Genomic DNA, 25573 nt, shown 5'->3' on the forward strand with positions numbered 1-25573 from the left:
ACAATACTGTGAGCACAAATACTTATTCCATCCAACAAAGTCACGAAGAAAAGTTCCAACATATTTTTATTTTCTCAATTACTAATAAAAGACTCACATTTTATCATAGACACACACCTGGCAAATGAATATAAGAATGAGTCATTCGGGAACTGCAATCAGCATAGTGAGGTACAGCTACATTTTCTTTTTGGCTTCACTGGGTCTTCACTGCTGCACAGTCTTTCTCTAGTTTGAGAGAGGAAGGGCCACTCCTGAGCTGTAAGAGCTTCTCATGTTGCAGAGGACGGGCTCCAGGTGCGTGGGCTTCAATAATTGCAGCAAACATGCTCAGTAGTTGCATCACGTGGGCCCTAGAGCATGCGAGCCTCAGTAGCAGTGGCGCACTGGATTTAGTTGCCCCACATGAACAATCTTCCCAGGTGAGGGATCAAACTCATGTTCCCTACACTGGAGAGCCGACTCAGCCACCAGACCACCAGGGAGTCTGCCTCTACACTCTTTAATGAAAGTGAAAGTCAAGTCGCTCAGTCGTGTCCGACTCTTTGCAACCTCATGGACTGTAGCCTACCAGGCTTCTCTGTCCATGGGATTTTCCAGGCACGAATACTGGAGTGGGTTGCCGTTTCCTTCTCCAGGGGATCTTCCCAACCCAGGGATCGAACCCGGGTCTCCTGCATTGTGGGCAGACACTTTACCATCCGAGCCACCAGGGGAGCCCTTTTTGATGAGGTAATACTCAAAATACTGGCCATATCAACCAACTACTAGTGAAGAATACAAGAAAACTGGAATGTTCCAACATCGATGGGATGGCAATAGGGTATAATCACTGACTTTTGAGTATGAAACCACATGGTGATATAATTCTATGTGTATCTTCATATTAAGTTTATCTGTAATAACCAAAATCCCACCCTTTCAAAGATTAATGGAGGGACTTCCCTGGTGTCCAGTAGCTAAGACTCCACACTTCCAGTGTAGGGAACCCAAGATCAATCCCTGGTCAGGGAACTAGACTCCCCGTGATACATCTAAGAGGTCCCATGGCGCAACTAACTATACTGTGTGCCTCATTTAACACCAGGCACAACAAAATACAAAAAAAAAAAAAAAAGACAGGTAAATAATCAATGGGTGGTATATCAAAATAGTGTATTTTTCAGAAAAAAAGAATTACTTGTAACAGGAAATCATTCTCCAAGAAATTATGCATCATGAAAAAAGAGAGAATTGCTTAGAAGAAAGCAGTTGTCAAGCAGGGTGACTTGAAGATAGAAACATCTGTCATAAGCATGACATGACTCAATGCCAAAGAAAGTAAACCTCTGTCAACAGCTATCAGAACCCAGAGTGCATGTGCAAGGTCAAAGCTGCTTAGTTCCTTTCCTAGGCAGGTGATAGGATCTAAGAGCATGACACCACTCAAGTGCTCCGGTTACATGTGCTTTCCTTCAGGGAACAGGAGAGCAGAAAGGTCTACCTACCCTGATCACACTGAGGGGACTGACGCCCATAAGAGGATCTTTCACTTGGCAGAAGAAACTCACAATGACCAGAAGTCTGGCAAGGCCACTGCACCAGTTAGGAAGTAGATCTGAGCTTCTTAGAAGCTTCCAATAAACCAGGACCCATAGGCCTTCTCCGTACCAGGGCTGTGCAGATGGATGGCATTCAACTTCCAGGTGATGATTCCCTTACAGAGCCTGTTCAGTAAGATGTCTTAAGAACACAGCTCATTTGCTGGTCTCTTCCTCTAGTTTGAAGGCCTTTCTCAACAATGAACTTTGTGGTGACAGATGAGGTTAGACCTTCAGCAGAAACTTTCCTACATGCTCTGTACTCTTGGGTCTACCTGGGCCATGATGGTTCTGGTGCTTGGAGTAGACTTTTGACCAAAAAAAAAAAAAAAAGTTTCCACAGTACTGCACTTGTGAGGTCTTTCTGTGGTGTGAAATTTTCTTTTCAGGTGCTTTGGCTTAAGACTTCTGCACATTCAGTGCATTTAGGTAGCTTTTCTCCAGTGTAAATTCAAGTGCTTAATGAGACTAGTTCTATCCCTAAAGCATTTCCCACATTCACTACACATATAAGGTCTTTCTTCAGTGTGGACTCTCTGGTGTTTAGTAAGAACAGACTTTTGGCCAAAATATCTCCCGCATTCACTGCACTCAAAAGTCTTTGCTCCACTGTGAATTCTCTGGTGGCCTTGAAGGTGGGCCTTTTGCCTAAAAGACTTCCCACATTCACTACACTCATAAGGCCTTTCCCCACTGTGAATTCTTCTATGCATAAAAAGGCTGGAGAAGTACCTAAAGGCTTTCCCACATTCACTGCACTCATAAGGCCACTCTCCAGTGTGGACTCTCTGGTGCTGATCAAGCATGCGTTTACAGGTGTAGGTTCTCCCACATTCTGCACATTCATAAGGCCTCTCTCTGGTGTGCACTCTCCAGTGCTGATCAAGCTTGGTTTTAGTACTGAATGTTTTCCCACATTCACTGCACTCATATGGTCTGGCTCCAGTGTGAATTCTCTGGTGCACAACAAGCTGGGAGTGTTGCCTAAAGAACTTTCCACATTCTCTACACTCATAAGGCCTTTCCCCTGTGTGAATTCTTCTATGTATAGCAAGGCTGGAGCTGCATCTGAAGACTTTCCCACATTCACTGCATTCATAAGGCTTCTCTCCGGTGTGGACTCTATGGTGCTGAGCAAGCCTGGACTTCCGGTAGAAGAGTTTCCCACATTCATTGCACTTGAAACGCTTTTCTCCATTGTGAAACTCTGCTACAAACTCCATCATTTGTGGTTTAACCTGGTGTTGGACGTGGCCAGAGCTACCAGGGAAATCCTTCCTCGTTCCGCCTCTTGGCACATAAAAGCCTTCTTCGATGCATGGATCGTGCAGTTCTTCATTAAGGCCTTACCCAAATCTCTTCTCACGAGCTTCTCTCCACCGTGCTGGTGGGATTTCACATCTGTCCCACACAGTGTCTGGCCAGGGTTTGTTCGCAGGACCTCGGGTCCACACAAACCACCTTCTAAGGCCAGGTTACCCATCTCCCAGGGACAGACCATCTGGCTGGACAGGTCTGTCTTTTTGGTATTTCTCTGTGGCACTTCTACAGAAACATTCTGCTCAGAAGGTGTCTGTTCATCCTCTGCTGTATGACAACACCCTGAAATTAAAAAAAAAAAAACACACACAAAAAAAACTGGTAGTGAACCTCATGGAGGAAAACGTAAAAAGAGGCAACCCCATCACAAACTTATATCTGACATAGAAAGAATAAATCCAACAGGAAAAACGAACTGTGGGCAGGACAGGAAAGCCCCAATCTGCCATACTGGGCCTCTGTAGGTCACGGAACAGTGAAGATTCATCAGGCAAACATACAAAGATGGGAGGTAGTGCACAGAAGAGCCACAATCAGACAATACACTCCTACAGGAACAGTTTTTGCCAGGGCCTTGGCTGCTGGTGACACATGTGTGCTGTGTGGAAAGCTATGTCCAGGCCCAGGATATTCTGACTGTCACTGAACAGCTGGTGTTCAGGGCAGGACTATTTCAATGATAGATGCTGGCCTCGTGACACATTGACATAGGTGAAAAATGGAAAGTATGAGCATGAGGATGCTGAGAAATAATGAGGAGTGGAAGACAAAGATGTTAGAGATAATCCCAGGTTGGAAGCTAGAGTAGAAATCACGGAAGGAATCTGTCAGGGACTGAGGAGAAACAGAGATGAGATAACCAGCCACTGGTCATGGACTGCAAACAGTGTTCGGGCCAGGGGAGGCTTCACATCTGATTTGAACCTAGCCATATTATTTCCTCCCCGTGCTGCCAATCACCAGGGCCAGACCCAGTTTGAGCCCTTCTTCCTGTCGCTAGAATCATGTCCACTTTGATCCTATATAACAAAGATCCTCCACTCAACTCCAACTGGACAATAACATGGGACCTAGAAGATGCAAGTGCTAAGACAAAGAAAGGACAGGTGAGTGGTCAGTACTGGCCCAGGAGTCCAAAATAATAGTACAAAGAATCTTCTATGATGGTTTCACAGGAACAGCCAAGAGTACTTCCTAAACAGGGACCACATTGGATCCCAACAATTTCTGGAATAGTGAGCCCCAGGAAATGTCAGCTGGAAGGGAAAAGACTCTGGAGCACAGAGGTGCAGAGGTCTACAGAATCAACTTAGCAGGCCGTGGTTGAGAGGAATGGAACTCACTGAGCTGATTCAAATCATTTGACCTATAACAGCTTCACTGAGAAAATTTCAGAATAGCTGGCATGGGGGCTACTTGTAAGAATTGAGAGAGAGGTGCCTGCTGTCCAGCTGTTAAGACAAACAGACTTGCCTTTGGAGAAAGGGGAAAGGCAGACATCTGGTCAGAATGCCAGGACAGGGGTGAGGGCCTTACCCAAGGATGCAACCAGCGTGAAGTTCTCTAGCATAACGTCGTGGTACAGGAGTCTCTGGGCCTCACCAATGAGCCTCCATTCCTCTTGTGAAAAGTACACAGCCACGTCCTCAAAGGTCACAGGACCCTGGGATGATGAGGACAATGTGTGCATAAGCAGTCTCTCTCCCCAGGACCCTGTAAGCACCCTAACCCCAGTCCATACTCTGGGGTCATCATCCTCCACAGGTCCCTGATTCAGAGAGCAGTGCTTCCTTGAACACCAACTCCAACCCCCAGCAACAACACACAGGTCTAAAGACAGATGACTTCTAGGCTGTGGGCCTGGCATGCAGGACCCCTTCCCTCTCCAGCAAGACAACAGCCCGACAGTCCCCAGGGTGATCCAATCCAGACACCAGCAACTTGAACCCACCCTTCTCAAGGTCCTACTAACAGGGCCCTGGATCAACTAGTTCAGACACCTTCCCCACATGCATATCACTCAGTGTACTTTCTCAGACATCTGACCCCCATCATCACTACCTGGACCACAAAGTTGGCATATCTCCTATCTCCTCATACACCCTTCTGCACATGGCAACAGAAAATCCTTGTCAATGTAACAGGTTCCCACCATATCCCAACTCTTCACTGGGAGCTCCCCAGCCCTGTTCTGAAGGTTTCCCCACCAGCCCTTGGTCCTGGCTTTATCCTCAGTCACAAAACGCGTATCTAGATACCCCTGGTCCAGTTACACTTCCATCCTGCACATTATGTCTTTTCAACAGTTACAATCTTTGTTCATGTAACATCCATTTAAAATGATGTTAAACTCATCTGACATCCTGTCACAAACTTTCCAAGTTCCACCACAAAAGCCTGGTGAGTCACAGGAAGGGAAATATGCGCCAGCCTGCCTTTGCTATCACTTCTGCTATCTCCATTTCTGCTTTCCTTCTGCATCAATTTCAAAGCCACTCCCCCAAAGAAACCTGACCTACTATCCGGACTTCCCCTGCCCTTCTTGCTGATGACCACTCCTCTTGTCTGTCTTGTGACAGTACCCCCTCTCCTCCTCTGTCCCCAGATGGCATCCCGAAGCCTCCCCAGCACTCTAGATCTACATGTTCAGCCATCCACTTGTCTCCTACAGTTGGAAGTCACTGGAACATCTGAGGCTCAAGAGGGCTGAAACTCAATTCCTAATATTCTTACTGAAAACCACTGACTTTCCCAAATCAATTGATGACACTTCCACTCTTCCAGATGCAAATAAAAAGACTTTGGAGGCATGTGACCCCTCCACATTGGAAAACCTGGTCAGCCTCTACTTAAAAGCCAAATATTCCTCCTACCTTCACACCTACCACTTTGATCCAGCTATAACCAATGCAAATCTGGAAAATCAAGAGAGTCCTTTGATTATCTCCTTGTCTTCCTCTCCCCCAAGTGGTTGTGCACTCTGAAGCCAGAGGGAGCCTCTTAAAGCCTAAGTCACATCACTTTTCCTCTTTATTCCAAAAATTCCATTTCCACTATCATTCTCAGAACAGAAACCCATCTTCGCATACTACCAGTCTATCCTAACTCTGGTCTTCTTGAGCTCTGTTCTTATCAGACATTAACAGAGACATACAAATTCTAAAACACATCCATCTCAACTGCATGCTCAAGCATCTGTGTGGACTTTCCCATGAACTTGAGACAACTTTTCACATCTCAGTCCAGTGGCTGCCCAAAATGGGAATCTCTTCAGGTTATCTCTGACCTGGACTTGTAAACCTGGGCTGAGGGTTTCTGAATGGTTTCCAGGCACCAAGTCCAGGAAGAATAGCAGCAAAACACTTCCAGGGCCCTTGACACTCACCAGCGAACAGTCCATAAGTGGTTCCGCTGAACGTGGAAAAAGCAGGGCAATGTAACTTTAATTTCCACCAGCTACACAGACAAAATAGATGATCAACGAGTGAACCATTTAACATTTAAAGCAAAGACAAATACTCAAGGGAAAACAAAAGCATGTAAAAGATGAGTTATGGAGTTATGCAATAAAGTCATGTGGATATCTTGAGAAAAGGTTTTCCAAGAGTGGGACAAACAAGTGCAAAGCCTATCAGTCCTGTCTGATGTGCCTGAGTGTATCCACGAGTCTAGCATGACTGGAGCTCAATAATCCAGAAGAATGCGGTACCGGGTTGCAGATGAAATGCTGGTGGCAGGTCATATACAACTATTACAGCTCTGCGTGTGCATGCTCAGTCACTACACTACTGACTCTTTGTGACCCAGTGGACTGTAGCCCTCCAGGCTCCTCTGTCCGTGGGATTCTCCAGCCAAGAATACTGGAGTCAGCTGCCATGCCCTCCTTAGGGACCTTCCCTACTCAGAGATCGAGCCTGCGTCTCCTAGAGTGCAGGCAGATTCTTCATTGCTGAGCCACCGGGGAAGCCCCTATTATAGCTGTAAGCCAGGTATTAATATATCAAAATAAAGTATATCTGTTTCTGACACTTCCGTTTGACTGCCTTCTATTTTCTCCTTTGCTAATAAAACATTTTTCAAAGATTACTGCAGTTTGACCTAACTTCTGAACAGTTTATGATTCCTTTTCCAATTTTACTTTGGTAATCCTAAAAATTGTTTTTGAAAAAAACTGCTATACACTAAGTTCTGATCTAAAATTATTAGAACATTATATAACAGAATTCAAGACGTTCAAACAGACTAAAACAGAGTTACAAGAAAAAAATGATACCAGAAAATTAATCTGTGATAAAGGGGTTGTTGCTAGAATCTAAAAGTGCTTGGCCTCCAACAGCTTGAGATAACTGGACATCACTGATGACTCTTCAAACCCAAAACAGAGAAAAAAACCTATCGGACCTGACCTTTATTCCACCCTCATTATATAAACATGGAAATATCTTCTTCGGTTCTAAACATCTTGATAGGAATTTCAAGTATTATAACATTCTATCATCACAATGATTAATTTAGTTTCCCTGAAACAAATATTTTAACAAGATACATTAATCATTTTCTCTTTCAATATCATCAGAAGATGATGACTGAATAGTAAAATAATCACTAAAAAAGCAGAAAACCTTCAAGTGGCTGTATACTGTAAAACTGTTAACTTTATATAATGCATGAGAGTGTATGAAAATACAACTATGGGATCCATCAATAAGTACAATCATCTCATTCAAAGAATTAAGCTAAAATTAGTAACGTGGAGCAAAAGATCAAAAAGTCAAAACTTCATTTAAATACACACTAATATGTCCTTTATACACAACAGAACACATGGAAGGTATGGCTAGAATAGCAATGATTATAAACACAGAAAGCCGAGAGAGAGAGAGAAAGCCTTAAATAGTAGGATTTAGAGACATTTTACTCACTCACTCACTATGTAAAATTACAAAAAATGAAAAATTAGCAGATAGCCATGAAAAAAAATGGGAAAAGTCATCTGTGCAAGTGAAGAAAAACACATAATACACATATGATTTCAGCCACAAGAAAGTTTTAAAACTGAGCAAAGGGAAACTACAGTCGTTGAATATTTTCCACACAGCTGGCAAAACTATCATGAAAGTAGAGAAATGCTCACCTGAAACATCAGACAACACCATAACGTTTGGGAAAAAGGATAATTGTTTTGGAAGGACCTCCACAGACAGCTTTTGGGTCCTACTTGTATCTCCTTTCTCGACTTGACCAGTGAACCGCTATTAACAACAGCTGCTTTTTCAACTGCAGGTGGAAGATCTCAGCATTTTTTTTCCCACGCAGGTTTTTCAAAATTAGAAAAACAGAGGTTTGGGAGAAAAAATACACACACACAGAGGACACTAGTGAACACAGATAAGAAAAAAATGCCGCAGAATGGTAAGAGTTGGCTGAGGGTCCGGAGAGGGCAGCGTTTACCTGAAGCGGATCTGTCAGCACGGCCGTCCCAGCAGAGCCTGAGAGCGGGGGGGCGCGGCCACGGCGGCGCCTGTCCCGGACCCAAGTCAGAGTCAGGCCGGATGGCGCCACGCAGAGCCTCAGACCCTCCTCAGAACAGCCGGCACAGCGTCTTTATCTGGGGGCTTTTAAGACCCAAACTTCCCCTGCGGCTACCAGATCCCTCCGGAAGACCCGCCCGGACGCCGTCCTCACAACGGAAGTGCCTCTGTCCTGAACTTTCAGTTGACCCAGTGACCCATACACACCGCGCCTTGCATTCCGGGTAATGTAGTTAACATCGCTCCAGGGCGCTGCAAGCGGCGGTGCTACCTAAGTCAGGGAAAATTCAGCCTCACCCTCTGGGTAAAGGTAAGCTGTTTCCTAAGGCTCAGAATACTGGCGGGGTTCACCCTTCTTAAAGGGGACGCACCCAGATCTCCTTGGACCACGATACTTAAAGGGGACACACACAGATTTCCGTGGAATGTAGTCTGTGCTGATCAGAGGGAGGAACCTAGATATTGGGACTTTCCTGGTGGCCCAGTGGTAAAGAATCCGCCTTGCAGTGCAGGGCAAGCTGGGGTTGGATCCTTGGTTCCAGAAGATTCCACACGTGGAGGGGCAACTAAGTCCATGGTCAACGAAGTCCACATGCCACTACTAAGACCTGAGGCAGTCAAAAAAAAAAAAAAAAAGAGAGAGAGAGAGAGGACCCCAGATGCAATATTTCAGATGTCTCCCAAACCTAAAAAGCAAATGGGCACATGATACCAGGTTGTCACTCAGACATAAAGTGCATCTAATAAACTGTATCTTATTGCTGTACTAATACCTGTAAGCTGAAGCTTCAGATTCATGCTTCAGATTTATGAGTGTCACTGTGTTTGGTCATGGTCAAGGAAGCAGAGAGTAAAGACAGCCATAGCAAGCAAGACAGAGGAGGGGTGAGGGGTAACCAGAAGCAAGCAGGCCACGTGCTGTGTCTCTGGTAGCCTCAGAAGAAATGTAAACCAAGTGACAATGTCCAGTCGACACACATTTCTTACTTCACATTTCGATGTGTATGTAGTATTTTTCTAGCAGCCAAGATCTACCTATTTGAAAGTGACTTCCTACATGCTATTTTCTCCCCAGACAGTGACTGTATAGTCTCAGTCCTAGTTTATTTCCAAAGGGGGCAACTGAAGCCTGAGATAAAGGATGGGATTACAAGATCCTCTTTCCTGGCTGGAGACAATATAATTTCACCAGCAACTGCAGTAAAAATGCAAGAAGAGTTGAAAATATTCGTGAAGTGTTATAACTGCTGAAACCAATCATCATTTAATTATTCAGTTAGTGGTCAAAATCACTTTTCACTATGTGAATGTTTAGATCTCAGTGAGGTCCCTAGACACAATGATTTTTGAGAAGTGAGGGAATGAAGCAGAGCTCACCTAGGAAACTCTGCTAACCTGTGATTATAGTTTTGTAACGTGATCAATTATTAATTTATTAAAAAAAATTTTAAGTACACCTTGAAGGGCTGTGAAAACAGAGCAAACAGCTTTGCCAGAATACTTAAAAACAAAGTATCTCTAGCATCATACTTACTCCCTCTTTAAAAAAAACCAGATATTAATTAGCTGTCCCATTACAGGTACTATTTTGGCTGCATGGCACACATCAAGGGCCACAGAGTCAAAGACTAAAGCCTTCATGAGGCTATCATTCAAGTTAAAGGCAATGGACAGTAAAAATTAATGACAACATAGTCAATTACATAATACTTTTATGTACTGAGCATTAACCGAAATTTCAGAAATGAAGACCTAATTGAACTAAACAAGCATTTATTGAGGGCTTGTTAGGACAGCAGCCCAGGAGACAGAGATGCGAGAAGCACTTAAATTGTTTGACCTTGAACTGAAAAATGGAGAAAGCTTATAATGGCAAAAAATAAAGGCCTGAGTTGGTTCCATAAGTTGTTTGCCGAGAATTAAAACTGGAGCTGGCAACAATCAACAGTGCTTCTATTTGCTGATGGCTTCACTGAGTCTTCATTGCTATGTGCAGGCTTCCTCCACTTGTGGAAAGTGGGGGCTCTTCCAGGTGTGGTGTGCAGGCTTCTCACTGCAGCGGCTTCTCTCGCAGAGCATGAGTTCTAGGGCACGGGCTCAGCAGTTGTGGCTCGTGTTTAGTTGCCCTGAAGCATGTGCAATCTTCCTGGAGCCGGGATCAAACCTGTGTCCCCTTCATTGGTAGCCAGACTCTTAACCACTGGACCACCAAGGAAGTCAAGGTCCCTAGAAAGCAAAGACTGGTTTGGGTCTGAAATGGCTGTACAGTTACAAGGGAGAATGTTGAAACTGCAAAGTTGCAGCTAGCAGATATTTTAAACAGTCTAGTGTGTTACTGAACTGAACCTGTTTGCACTCACCTACTTTCTTCTGGTTGGTTGGTAGTAAGTTAACAAGGCAATGCTTCAGGAATCTTCATCAGCAACCTTCTGCTTCCAGGAAGGCTCAGGCCAATGTGCTTGTGATCAGCACGTAGTCATCATCCTCAACCTAGGTACAGGTTTCTTTCTGCAAAACACCACAAGGACATGCCTTGGATTATTGTTTACATCCCTTTGGGAAGCAGTAGACTTCCTCTGATTGCTTTATCACTGATTTATTGTTCAAGATGTTATAACTTTTCTTACTTGACTGCTTTTCCTTTTTTCTGGACTCTTCGAATCTCTGCTTAGGAACTGCTTAAGACTGCTCTTTGCAACCAGGGAATGTCTAGGAAACTGGTGCCTTTCTCTACAAACAACAAATGAGGCTGGGTGGGAGCAGAGTGTCCCTGCTGGTCCAGTGATTAGGTGATTAGGACTCCAAGCTTTCACTGTTGTGGGCGTAGGTTCAATCTCTAGTCAGGGAACTAAGAGCCTATACATTATGTGATGTCAGGAAAAAAAAAAAAGACAAATGAAGGACAAAGATGGACTTGGGCTGGTTACCAAGTCGGTTCTCACCAAATGGCTTTCAATACGCATATGGCTACTGGTGACTAGTTGGTACTGTTTTGAACACTGCTGACGGACATAGACGTACCTGATTCTCAAAAGCAATGCCTCACTTCAAGGACTGTAGGAATATGTACAGACTTCATAACATATAACATGTAGGTCAAATGTGAAACACTGTAAAGGGAGCAAAGAAACAGCACACATGACCAGTGAAGGCTGCGTAGGTGTCACTAGAGTGTAGCAACAAAAAGAAAAATGGGGAAAAAATGATTTGTGTCCAGTGGTCAAAGCATCAGTCAATGATGAACACAGGACAGGCACTCAGCTCTGTCATCACAACTTTCCTAGCAACCTCTCAACATCATGTACTTTGAAGCATCTCCTGCCATCTATAATGTCCACACCATCACGCACCCAGGGTCCTTACGGCTCCACTGATATGGCACCTGAAGGAGGTCAGTCCTATGTGAAAGACAGAAAAAGGTGGGGCCACCACACATAGCAAGAGATCAAACTCAGGGCAGCTAGCATTCTAAAATTCTGAGAACTTAAGAACATGAAATTGACAATGTGGCAGATCCCAATTAGGTACAGGACTCAATAATGTCAACATTTTGGAAAAATTTTTTAAAGGTCATACTTAGAGATTAAAGGTAATTAATCAACAACAAGTAATGTTTATTGCAGCAATGAAATTAAAAGATGCTTACTCCTTGGAAGGAAAGTTATGACCAACCTAGACAGCATATTAAAAAGCACAGACATTACTTTGCCAACAAAGGTCTGTCTAGTCAAGGCTATGGTTTTTTCTGTGGTCATGTATGGATGTGAGTTGGACTGTGAAGAAATCTGAGTGCCGAAGAATTGATGCTTTTGAACTGTGGTGTTGGAGAAGACTCTTGAGAGTCCCTTGGACTGCAAGGAGATCCAACCAGTCCATCCTAAAGGAGATCAGTCCTGGGTGTTTATTGGAAGGACTGATGTTGAAGCTGAAACTCCAATACTTCGGCCACCTGATGCGAAGAGCTGACTCATTGGGAAAGACTCTGATGCTGGGAAAGATTGAGGGCAGGAGGAGAAGGGGGCGACAGAGGATGAGATGGACATGGGTTTGGGTAGACTCTGGGAGTTGGTGATGGACAGGGAGGCCTGGTGTGCTGCAGTTCACGGGGTCACAAAGAGTCGGACACGACTGAGCAACTGAACTAAATGTTTTGCATCATGACTGCAATTAATATACCTTAAAACAAACACATTTGAAAAAGACTCAGACTCAAAGTGGCAGGCTAATTAATATCCCCAGAGACAAGTGGGTCCTCATCCCTGAACCTCGTTAACTGTTACCTTACACGGTCAGAGACTTTGCCAGTGCCATTAGGGGTTTTGAGATGAGATTGGCCTGAAGCTCATGTTTGCCCGGGGTGTGTACTCACAGGTCTGCTCGTAAAAGACAAGCAGAGGGAGACGCACACTGCAGAGGAAAGCGATCTGATGACTGGAGTGCTGCACTGCTGCTCTTTGAAGATGAAAGAAGCGGTCTTGCGTCAACACACACAAGGGATGCAGCTCTAAAATCTGGAAAAGGCAAGGACGGGGATTCTGACTCCACCCCTGTGAAAGTGACTTAAGACTTCGGACTCCGGAACAATGAAATAATTAAACAGATGCTGTCTGAAACCGTCATCTTTGAGCTTATTCATTACAAGAGCTGTAGGAAAGGAATACGATTTAGTAACATAAATTACTGGTTGCTCCTGCCATCCTGAAGCGCAGCCTTCCTAGCAAACGTTTCATAAACTGAGATGCCATAAAGCAGTATACCCTTCTTTCTCAAAGTTCTGATTCACCACTTCAGTTTTATGGAAGAACCTCCATTCATACAGTGTAATGGCTTTTTCATAAAAGTGACAAAAATCCTTACCAGGTTTCTTTCGATTTTGTGAAAATAAGTACTAACCTAAGTCTTTTGAGACAGGACAAGGCTAGGCGTTCTATGTGAAAATGACCCATAATGTGAGAATATGAACGAACAATACCCAAGAAATTATCAGTAATGCTGGAAAATTGCAAATTGGCTCACTGGGCATCAAACAGGGCCCTTCCCATTTTTGTTATGTTTGAAAACTATCTATTCCAGAAAGGATTCTCAGGTTTGTATTTTATAGTTAAAAGGGGGACAACTCTCAAATGGCATGAGAAAACTCTTGGCTTGAGAAGTATAAGCATAGGAAAAACTTTATCAAAGCCTGCACTGCTAAAATGTTTTACATCAATTATCCTTAAGAAAGCCCTTTTAAAACAGAATTATGTTCCGGAATGACCAAGACCACCCTCAGATTCCATAGGACTCACGGAACTCATGGAAGCTCTTTAATTAAGGCCTATGGCTTATTACAGTGAAGGATACAGACAGAAACCAGCCAAGAAAGATGGCACAATAGGACAGAGTCCAAGAGAGATCACGCTGCCAGCTTCCAGTTGCCCCCTGCCACTCCCCTTCAGCCTGACTTTGACATGTGGCAATGCGCATCTAGTATTGCTAACAGGGAACCCCATGCAAGCCTAGGTGTTGTCCAGGTTTTCTGAGTGTCTGTCACACAGATAAGGGGCACCCATGTGACTAACCTGTTACTCCCTAGCTTCTCCAAATGTCAAACTGGTATTGAGAGCATAAGCCTCCCAATATCCCAGTACAGTATTAACAGAAACTGCTCAGCCCAGCACAAGGCCCCAGGTAAACAAAGACACTCTTATTGAGCCACATATGTCAAGTGCTTAGAGGTTATCTCCCAGGAGTGGGGCAAGTCAGTGCCAGACATTTCTTTGGAATGAAGAGGTTGCACAACTCAGGCCTGTATGTCTTCCTTTACACAGGCCAAGTGAAAATACTCAAAACTCATACCATTCCTATTTTACTGCATTTTAATATTATCTGGCTTCTCAAGGCTAAAGTCATCTGATAATGGAAATAGAGTACAAAGGTGTGCTACTGCACCTGTCTTCCCACGTCCACGTCGGGTGACCTTGAAACATGCCCCAAGGGTGAACAGAAGCTGACAAACGACAAATTCTTGGGCTTGTAGTACAGAACTACAGAAAAGAAAATAGCATGGTAAAACCCTCCTGCTTGCAAACTACCTTCACTGATTATGCTTGCTCTGGGGACCTCCCATCCCTTCCTTGAGTTGTATACAAGTTTCCCATGGCCAAGGTGCTATCACAAGAGTGACACCTTAACAAGCCCTAGAGGTGACACCTCTGACATAAGGGTCACTATAGTAAAGGAGTCTCAAGTTCTTGGGCACCTGGAGTCAACTCTTTTCTTGAGCAGGCTACAAATGATCAAAACTACCAACGCCTAAAACTGGGCCTGCCCAGGTGTCTGATGGCTAAAATTTTGACATCAGATGGCTAAAATTCCACGCTCAGATCATGCAAAGTGCCTCCATTTATAAACATGCATCTGTGAAGGAGCATGTGATGCACACGCCAGTTAACTCACCTTTTCTCTGATTGCTTGTCCCCACACCTAAGAGCAGGCTGCCTCTTGATCCCCTACATATCACAAGCACCTCACCTCCAAGAAGGTGGTGGTTCTGAAACTTGTCCGTCCGTGTCCTCATGTGGCTGTCTTGTGAAAGAAAATTCCCCCCAGCAAACCTCGGCATCTCAGCGTTTAGCTTGCTGCACCTCTGGTTCAGTAGCAACCACACACACACAGCATGAAATTGCCCACAGTTGGAGGACTCACGCCAGGAAATTGGCAAACACAACAAGGAAAGGTGAGTTGCCTTTTTTATTAATTGTCTAGGCCTAAAGTAATAGAAGTATGTTAATAATGAGGAGTATACCTGGTGAATAATGTTGTCAGTACAAATATTTATGCCACGTAGCAAAGTCAGTCACTGAAAGTCAAGTTCCCACATATTTATCATCTTCTCAGTCACTAATAAGAAAACAGACATTATTTCAAAGAAGACATACACCTGCCAATAAATACAAAAATGGTCAACATCATTAATCAGTAAGGAAATGAAATCAGATCATAGGGAGATACATCTCCACACTTTTCAAACAGGTATATTTAAAATACTGACCACACCAACCAAGTACTGGTGGGGAATACAGGGGAACTGAATACTATTGAAGGGAATGCAAACAGGTATAGTCATTAATTTTAGAATATGAAGCTGGATGTTCATATAAAGGATTTTATGTATGATTACAGTAAACTAATCTGTGACAAGCAAAGTAGAAACAAACCACAAAACCCCATTTTTTAAAGAGATGAATGGATTAAAAAATAAAATGAAAATATACAAATAGTATATTTATCAGGAAAAAATGAGTTATTGACATTGGCAACTTAGATGATTCTCAAAATAACTGCGCATGGAGAAAGAAAATGACAAGTACAATAGTAATCATTTAGACTTCAATGATATTGCTGTGCTTAGTCTTGCCCAACTCCGTGCAACCCCATGGGCGACAGCCCGTCAGGCTCCTCTCTCAATGGGAATTCTCCAGGCAAGAATACTGGAGTGGATTGCCCTGTCCTCCTCCAGGGGATCTTCCCAACCCAGGGATCAAACCCAGGTCTTCCTAACTGCAGGTGGATTCTTTACCATCTGAGCCACCAGAGAAACCAATGATATTAGAAGTCTGGAAAACACTAACTAATTTAATGAGAGAAAAATCAGTCAATAGTAGTTGCCTGGGATCCTGGGAAGACATATGGTAGTGATGGATGTTTGCTATGATGACGGTTCTGTGACTTTGCAAGTGTTAAAACTTACCGAGCTGGTTAAGTCTGGGAATTCAGCTGCAGTTATGCTCAGCGCATGGCAACTGTACATCTCAACCAAATCAGGATAGAAATTGGCTTCACATAAAAGTCTGAATCTCCACTTTGGAAAAGAACTCTGGCAACCACACCTCAAATATACCACCTCTCCTGATCTCATGGGAGGAATTCGGTCACAGTAGAAATGAAGATTGCTGAACAATAAAAAGGTGCTTACACTTGAGTTATTTAGGAACTCGGCCTGGGTCCTAAAAATCACATGCCTGGACTACAGGACTCTCACTCTCATTTGCCCACTGCTTTCACTGTGCAGCAATGGCCTTAAGATAAACACCTTGCAGACACTATGCGATGCCAAAACCTTTACATTCTTCAGTCACTGATTGCAGGCTCAAGAGGAAGAGAAACACGACCATAACTTCTGAAAATTTCTGCAAAAACCTTATCATCAACAGCCACAGTTATGGGAACATTTATGAATGCCCTTTTAAAAAAGGTGTATCCCTTCCTGTTGCTAGATTCTCAGTTCTACTAATCCCCCACTTCTGAACCAAGTATGGTTCCCCCCAATGTCTGTAGCCTAATACGCAGCAACACCAGCCTGCCACATTATGCACATAATGGCACATGGCTCTGTTCCAGCTGGACCTAGAGAACTGCTTCCATTGAACAGTACTAGGGGGATGACGTGATATCCCACGTGAAAAGAGCAACAATTCACACAGCTCCAAAAATCACTGGTGCTGCTCACAGTCCTCATCTCAAGGTGGCCTCGGGCCCCATCAAAAATCCTTTCAGGACCCATCAAAGATCCTAATATCCAGGTCACGGCATTAGTTCCACAGAGCCCTGGAGTCCATACCAGAAGCCCTTGGACAATGCAAATTAGACCAAAACTAGACTGAACACTATTCTCTGTCATATCATTCCAAACGAGGTATTATACAAAGTCTGAAACACCCATAAAACTTTTTTACTCTTCATCTTGACAGTCCAGTTTGGTTCTTAACAGCAGTCTGAAGGTGAACAAACCCCAAGATGCATGTTGTCTTAAACAATAGTCTTTATTTTTACACAAAGCAGTGCAAAATGAGGCAGTTCCCCAAAGGGTGACTTGGAGCTAGAAAATCCATCTTGAACATGACACGACCCAATACCACCAGACAAAGTAAACCTCTATGAGCTGCCAGGAGAACCCAGACTGGATGCCCAAGATCAAAGCTGCTCAGGCCATATCCTAGGCAGCTGACAGGATCTAAGAGCATGACGTCACCCAAGGGCTCAGGCTACACATGCTTCACTCTAAGGGACAGGAGAGCACAAAGGTCTACCTACCCTGATTACACTGGCGGACTGACGACCAGAACGGGAATCTGCCATTTGGTAGAGGGAAGAAACTCACAGTGACATGAAGTCTGGCAAGGCTGCTGCACAGGTTAGGAAGTAGATCTTAGCTCCTTAAAGCTCAGAGAACCAAGTATCCACAGGCCCTCTCCACACCAGGGCTGTGCACATGGATGGCATTCAGCTTTCTGCATAGAGCCTGTTCAGTAAGATGTATTCATTAAGGAGACAGCTCATTGGCTTCTCTCTTCATCTGGTTTGAAGGTCTTTCTCCAGTATGAATTTTCTGGTGACCAATGTGGTTATACCTTCAGCTGGGAGATTTCCTACATTCTCTGCACCCTTAGGTTTATCTGGGCTGTGAAGGTCTAGTGCTCAATCAGAGCTGATCTGTGACAGAAAATATTTCCATATTTGTTGCACTTGTGAGGTCTTTCTGTGGTGTTAACTTTTCAGCTTTTTTTTTTTTTTTTTTTTCCTCCTTCAGGTGCTATAGCTAAAGAAATTCTCCACATTCGGTGCACTCAGGTGACTTTTCTCCAGTGTAAATTCAGGTGCTTAATGAGAGTAGATTTCTGGCTAAAACATTTCCCACACTCACAGCACTTATAAGGCCTTTCTCCAGTGTGAACTCTCTGGTGTGTAGTAAGAATAGAATTTTGGCTAAAACATTTTCCACATTCACTGCACTCAAAAGTCTTTGCTCCAGTATGAATTCTATTGTGGACTTGAAGGTGGGCTCTTTGCCTAAAGGACTTCCCACATTCATTACACTCATAAGGCCTTTCCCCACTGTGAATTCTTCTATGCATAACAAGGCTGGCCATGTATCTAAAGGCTTTCCCACATTCATTGCACTCATGAGGCCACTCTCCAGTGTGGACCAGCTGGTGCTGGATAAGCATGCGTTTACAGGTGTAGGTTCTTCCACATTCTCCACATTCATAAGGCCTCTCTCCAGTGTGGACTCGCCGGTGCTGATCAAGTTTGGTTTTAGTACTAAATGTTTTCCCACATTCACTGCACTCATATGGTCTGGCTCCAGTGTGAATTCTCTGGTGCACAACAAGCTGGGAGTGTTGCCTAAAGAACTTTCCACATTCTCTACACTCATAAGGCCTTTCCCCTGTGTGAATTCTTCTATGTATAGCAAGGCTGGAGCTGCATCTAAAGACTTTCCCACATTCACTGCATTCATAAGGCTTCTCTCCGGTGTGGACTCTATGGTGCTGAGCAAGCCTGGACTTCCGGTAGAAGAGTTTCCCACATTCATTGCACTTGAAACGCTTTTCTCCATTGTGAAACTCTGCTACAAACTCCATCATTTGTGGTTTAACCTGGTGCTGGACGTGGCCAGAGCTACCAGGGAAATCCTTCCTCGCCTCTTGGCACATAAAAGCCTTCTCCGATGCATGGACCGTGCAGTTCTTCATTAAGGCCTTACCCAAATCTCTTCTCATGAGCGTCTCTCCACCATGCTGGTGGGATTTCACATCTGTCCCACACAGTGTCTGGCCAGGGTTTGTTCGCAGGACCTCAGGTCCACACAAACCACCTTGTAAGGCCAGGTTACCCAACTCCCAGGGACAGACCTTCTGGCTGGACAGGTCTGTCTTTTTGGTATTTCTCTGTGGCACTTCTACAGAAACATTCTGCTCAGAAGGTGTCTGTTCATCCTCTGCTATATGACAACACCCTGAAATCAGAAAAATGCAGGTGAACTTAATGTAGGAAAAGGTTTTTAAAAAAGGCAGGTGTGTTGCGCCATATGTGTCTGACATAGAAAGAATAAACCCATGGGACTAGTTCAGGACAAAGGAGCTGTGGGCAAGTAAGGAAAAGCCCCAATCTGTAGAACTGGGCTTCTACACATCACAGAACAGGAAGGACTCACTGGGCAAAAGACACAAGAGGGTAGATATTAAATGGAGGAGCCAGGGGTCCACAACGCACTCCTACAGGAATGGTTTTCACCAGGGGCTTGGCTGCTGCTGACACATGTGTGCTGTGTAGAAAGCTATGTCAAGGCCCAGGATATTGTGTCACTGAGTAGCTGGTGTTCAGGACTATTTTAAGGAGATGTGCGGGTTTTATGACACAGTAAGCATAGGCAAACAGAGGAAAGCATTAGAGTGAGGATGCTGAGGAACAATGAGGAGTGGAAGCCAGAGAGGTGAGGGATAATCCTGGGTTGGAAGCCAGGGTAGAAATCACAGGGGGAATGTGTGAAGAATGGAGGAAAAACAGAAATGAGATAACAAGTCACTGGCCTTAGACCACAGTGTTGGGGCCAGGACATATTCAAAATTTGACAGAATTCAGCCACAAAGTCACTGCTCCCTGTGATGCCAATCACCAGGACCAGACCGATTTTGAGCCCTGCTTTCTGTGCCTGGAATCATGCCCACTTTCTCCTATACCCAAGGTTCTCCCCCCAGCTTCAACTGGACAACAACATGGGACTTAGAAGATCCACATTCTAAGCAAAGAACAAGACAGGTTAGCATTAAGCACTGCCCATGGGGAAACAACCAATCTCAAAAGAATTCAAGAAAAAAATAATATAAGATAAAAAATAATTATAAGATAAAAATAATCTTTGATTCTCATAGCTATAGCCAAATGCACCCCATAAATGGTGACCATGCTGGGTCCCAACAATTCCTGAAACAGTGAGGCCCAAAGAAATGTCAGCAGGAAGGAGGCAGAAGCTGCAAAAAGGTACAGGGGTCTACAGAGTCAACTGGGCAGGGAGAAGCTGAAATGAATGGAAATCACTAAGCTAACTCCAAGGCTTATGATCCAGAAAATTTTTGCTGAGAATACTTCAGCTGCTGGCATTGGGGCCACCTGTGAAAGGAGGTGGAACACACACTCACTCAGGCTTGGCACCCACAGCACAGAGGACAGGGAAGCAGTAATAATACGGAGGTGCCCACTGTCTAGCTGTGAACAGAACAGACTTGTTCTTAGAGAAAAGGGGAAAAGCAGAGACTTGTCCAAGATGCTGGCATAGGGGTGAGGGCCTTACCCAAGGACACAACCAGTGCAAAGGTCTCCAGCATGACATCGCGGTACAGGAATTTCTGGGCCTCACCAAGGAGCCTCCATTCCTCTTGGGAAAAGTACACAGCCACATCCTCAAAGGTCACAGGGCTCTATGATGATGGGAACAGATGTGTGCATGAGCAGCCTCTTTCCCCAGGACCCCATGAACACCCCCAACCCTAATCCACATTCACTCTGGTGTCATCATCCTCCCTGGCTCCCTAATTTAGAGGGCAGTGGTACCCAAAACTCTTTGTGCTTGAGCACTAGCTCCAAACACCACCAACAACATGCAGGTCTACAGACAGATGCCTTCTAGGCTGTGGGCCTGGCATGCAGGACCCCTTTCCTCTCCTGCAAGACAACAGCCTGACAGTCCCCAGGTGATCCACCCAGACACCAACAACTTGAACCCACCCTTCTCAAAGTCTTACTACAGAGCCCTCAGTCAATTAGTTCACACATCTTCCCCACATGCATATCATATCACTCCACAGACATTCTCAGACATCTGACCCCCATCATCACCACCTGGACCACAAAGTTGGCTTTCTCACCAGGCCTTGATCCTGACTTTATCTCAGTCACAACACACATAATCTAAATACCTCTGGTCAGATTCCACTTCCATACTGCACATTATGTCTCTTTAACAGTTCCCATCTTTGTTCATTTAACACCCATTCAAAATCCACACCCACGTGACACAGTCTACAGAAACTGTGACATTCTGTCACAAGCTTCCCAAGTTCCACCAGAAAAGCCTAGTGAGTCAGAGGAGAATAAATTAGCACCAGCATGACTTTGCTATCAATTTATCTCATTTCTGCTTTTCTTCCACATCAGTATCAGAGCTTTTCCCCATAGAAACCTGACCTACCAACTGGCCTTCCCCTTCCCCCTACCTTCTTGCTGATGACCACTCCTCTTCCTTGTCTGTCTGTGTCTCCTCTGTCCCCTAATGGCGTCCGAAAGCCTCCCAATTACTCTAGATCTACATGTTCAGCCATCTACTTGTCGCCTACACTTGGGAGCCACTGCAACATCTGAGGCTTAACATGGCCAAATCTCAATTCCTAATATTCTCACGGAAAAGTCCTCTTACCAGACTTCCCCAAATCAGTTGATGGCACTTCCACTCTTCCAGATGCAAATGGGAAAAACTTTGGAAGCATGTGATTCCTCCACATTGGAAAATCTGATCAGCCTTTACTTAAAAAAAAAAAAAAATGTAGAAACCAAGTAGTTCTTATATCTCCACATCCACCACTTTGGTACAGCTAGAGCCATGCACATCTGGAAAATTAAGACAGCTTCTATGTTTCTTTGTCTTCCTCTCCACCAGGCTATTGTGCACTCTGTACCCAGAGGCAGCCTGTTAAAACTTAAGTCACATCACTTTTCCTTTCTATTACAAAAATCCCATTTCTGCCAGCAGTCTCAGAACAGAAACCCATCTTATCAGGCTACCAGTCTAGCCCTGATCCTGGTTCTCTTGTTCTCTGTTCCTACTGCATAAACAGAGACCCAACAGTCCTAAAATACACTCATCTCAATTGCATCCTCAAGCATTTGGACATAGTAACCCCTATACATACAATCTTTCACATTTCAGTCCCCTGGTTGTCAAATTTGGAATCTTTCCATATACCCTCAGGCCTGGACTTGGAATTGTGCACTCAGGGCTTCTCTAGGGTGTCCAGACACCAGGTTCACAAAGAGCAGCAGCAAAATCTTTCAGAACCCCAACACTCACCGGTGAAGAGTCCATAAGCGGTTCTGTTGAACATGGAACCTGTGGGAAGAGTAGGGCCGTGTAACTTTAATTCCCATCAGCAACATAGACAAGAAAGATTAATGAGGTAACTATTCAATATTTCAGGTGAAGACAAATTACTCAACAGAAAACTAAGGCATAAAGAGGGCAGAAAATATTATGGAGTTGTGCCATAAGGTCATATGTCCGACTTCAGAAAAGGTTTTCTAGAAGTGAGACTAATAAGTGCAAAGCCTCTATATTAGATTCATGTCTGATGTGTCTGAGTAGCTCCATGAGGCTAATACGACTAGGGCCCAATGATCCAAAGAATCAGGTATCTGGTTAGATAGGAGATGCTTGTGGCAAGCCATATAGGGCTATTATAGCCCCAAGCCATGTATATAAAAATTAAGCAGAGCTCTTTCTGACATTGCCGTTTGATTCCATTCTTCCATTTCTCCCTTACCAATAATAACTTTTTCCTCTCATAGCTTGTAGCTGGACCCAACATTTGGACAGGAGTTTCTATACTCCTTTTCTAATTTTACTTTGGTTACCTTAAAAATTGTTTTTTAAAAAACTTATACTTGAACCATATTCTTTAATATATCCAGTTTTTTTTTTCTCCCATAAATGTTCAAACAGATTAACTTCCTACAAGCTTTTTTCTCCTGTTGTAGAGAATGGAAACACCACTGACTAACTTCACTTTGAAAATGAATCTCAGAATTCTCTGGTTGCCCAGTGGTTAGAATGTGATACTTTCACTGCAGTGGACCCGGGTTCTATACCTGGTTGGGGAACCTAGATTCCACAAGCCAAGCAGTGCAACCACAAAATGGAAAAAAAAAAAAAAAGAGAGAGAGAGAGAGAGAGAATTACAAGCAGAAAATGGCTCCAGAAAATTAATCCATGAGAAAGGGGTTATTGCTAGAATCAGAGTAAAAGTGTGTGACTTCCAACAGTTTGAGATAACTGGACATCACTGATGAGTCTTTAAACTTAAGACAAAGGAAAGAACCTATATGACCTGATCTCTGTTCAATCCTCTTTAAATAAACATGAAAATACCTTCTTGGGTTCTAAGTATCTTGGTAAGGATTTCCAGCATTATAAGTTTTTATTTTTACAACGATTCATTTAATCCCCCTTTTAAAACAAGCGTTTTAACAAAATAACTGAATCATTTTCTTCCAATACTACCAGAGGAGCATCACATAACGGTGAAATAAATATTAGCAGAGTACAATCACTGAAATAGAAGAAAAACTCTTAAATGGCTGTATACTGTAGAACTGTTAAGTAGGCATAATGCATAAAGAGAGTGTGAAAATACAACTACGGGATCCATTAAAAGTAAGTATAATCATATCATTCAAAGGACTAAGTTAAAATTAGTAAGATGGAGCAAAATAGGATCAAAAGGTGGAAATATTCATTTAAATACAATAATAATTTTAACATATATGTTAGACAGATATGTCCTTAACACACAACAGAAGGCAAAGAAGTTATGGCTAGAATAGCAATGGTTATAAATACAGAAAGCTGACCAAAAAAGCCTTCAACAGCTGCTTTTATAAAGACATTTTACTCATATAATGTATGTGCTCAGTCACTCAGTCCTGTCTGATTGTGACACCATGGACTGTAACCCGCCAGGCTCCTCTGTCCATGGGATTCTCCATGCAAGAATACTGGAATAGGGTGCCAGAGGACCTTCCACATCCAGGGATCGAACCTGCTTCTCTTGTGTCTTCTGAACTGGCAGGTGGATTCTTTACAACTAGCGCCACCTCAGAAGCCCCATAGACTGTACACTCACTATATAATACTGCAAAAGTAAAGAAAATTAGCGGATAGACATGAAAAAATGGGTGAAGTCACACCACCTTCTCCAAAAGAAAACAAAAACACTTAATACTTATATGATTTCAGTTGTCAAAGTTTTACAACAACTGAGCAAAGGGAAACTACGGTCGTCGAATATTTTCCACACAGTTGGCAAAACTATGTGTGTGCACTAAGTCGCTTCAGTCGTGTCCGACTCTTTGCGACCTTACGGACTGTAGCCCGCCAGGCTCCTCTGTCCATGGGATTCTCCAGGCAAGAGTACTGGAGTGGGTTGCCACTTCCTCCTCCAGGGGATCTTCCTGACCCAGAGATGGAAGGTGAAGTCGCTCAGTCGTGTCCGACTCTTTGCGACCTCGTGGACGGTAACCTACTAGGCTTCTCCATCCATGGGATTCTCCAGGCAAGAATACTGGAGTGGGTTGCCATTTCCTTCTCCAGGGGATCTTCCCAACCCAGGGATCGAACCCAGGTCTCCCGCACTGGAGGCAGACGCTTTAACCTCTGAGCCACCAGGGAAGCCCAGAGACGGAACCCACGTCACGTATGTCTGCTGCATTGGCAGGTAGGTTCTACCACCAGCGACATCTAAGCAGCAAAACAATCAAGAAAGCAGAACACAAACACAAACGCTCACCTGAAACAAAAGACAACATCTTAACATTTGGGAGACGGGACAACAGTTTTAGAAGGACCTCCACAGGCGGCTTTTGGGTCCTATTTTCTACCTCATTTCTTGATTTGAGCATTGAACGGCTATTAATAACAGCTGTTTTTTCAACGGCACGTAGGTCAGAAGCATTTATTTTCCCCCAAGCAGGTCATATTTCAAAATTAGAAAACCCGAGGTTTGGAGAAAGAAAGAAAAACATACACAGGACACTTGAAAGAGAACACAGATAAGAACAAAAATACCGCAGAATGAGAAGAGCTGGCTGAGAGCTCGCAGGGCGCAGCGATCACCTGAAGCGGATCTGTCAGCACGGCCGCCACAGCGGAGTCTGAGGGCGAAGGTGGGGCCTGGGCACCGCGGCGCCTGTCTCGGCCCCAAGTCAGAGTCAGGCCGGATGGCGCAGAGCCTGAGACCCTCCCGAGGGCAGCGGGCACAGCGCCTTCCTGCCTTCCTTCACCTCCGGCCGGCCAAGCTCTGCAGTTCCACACACGAAACCAGGCTGGAGTTTAAAAATGTCGCCCGCCGTACCGGCCGGAAGACCCGCCCCGACGCCGTCCTACAGACGGAAGTGGCTCAGTCTTGGGTTTGCATTGGCCCAGTGACCCATACGGGCTGCGCTTTGTTTTCAGGGAAATGTAGTTAACACCGCTGTCGGCCATGGCTAGGCTCGGTGCTCCAGACTTCCAGGAAAATTCCGCCCGACCCCGGTGGGTGGCTGGGAAGCAGT

At 44.3% G+C, this 25573-nt stretch overlaps 2 protein-coding genes across 7 annotated transcripts; both read right to left on the bottom strand.

Annotated features, from left to right (window-relative positions):
• Positions 649–8345, bottom strand: LOC102175512 (zinc finger protein 776). The gene is given in 5 exon segments (XM_013971721.2): positions 649–2860; positions 2863–3182; positions 4437–4563; positions 6286–6311; positions 8035–8345. Coding segments are annotated over 5 exon segments (1350 nt in total). The 5' UTR covers positions 8057–8345; the 3' UTR covers positions 649–2005.
• Positions 10127–25386, bottom strand: LOC102174870 (zinc finger protein OZF). 6 transcript variants are annotated; one of them, XR_001919602.1, is made up of 10 exons: positions 25137–25386; positions 22320–22358; positions 21669–21770; positions 20547–20673; positions 17507–19211; positions 14363–15313; positions 12801–12942; positions 11453–11541; positions 10792–10939; positions 10127–10657 (listed from the first exon to the last, which is right to left on the bottom strand). XR_001919602.1 is itself a non-coding variant. In XM_018063456.1 (5 exons), the coding sequence occupies exons 2-5, from the start codon at positions 22332–22334 to the stop codon at positions 18040–18042; spliced, it is 1416 nt and encodes a 471-aa protein (XP_017918945.1). In that variant the 5' UTR covers positions 22335–22358; positions 25137–25386; the 3' UTR covers positions 16123–18039. The 6 variants fall into 6 exon arrangements, 2 of the variants coding, with proteins under 2 accessions (XP_017918945.1, XP_013827180.1); XR_001919600.1 differs by having other exon boundaries at positions 11059–11541; XR_001919603.1 differs by lacking the exon at positions 21669–21770 and having other exon boundaries at positions 11059–11541.

This window comes from Capra hircus, chromosome 18 (genome assembly GCF_001704415.2).
Source record: "Capra hircus breed San Clemente chromosome 18, ASM170441v1, whole genome shotgun sequence".
Taxonomy (NCBI): Eukaryota; Metazoa; Chordata; class Mammalia; order Artiodactyla; family Bovidae; genus Capra; species Capra hircus.

What these genes read in the sequence shown, in the direction of transcription:
- LOC102174870 (XM_018063456.1), bottom strand. An exon ending in AACTGATTTGGGGAAGTCTG is followed by an intron (nt 20,674 to 21,668) that starts GTAAGAGGACTT and finishes CCATCATCATAG; the next exon opens with AGCCCTGTGACCTTTGAGGA. An exon ending in TGCACTGGTTGTGTCCTTGG is followed by an intron (nt 19,212 to 20,546) that starts GTAAGGCCCTCA and finishes TTCTGATTTCAG; the next exon opens with GGTGTTGTCATATAGCAGAG.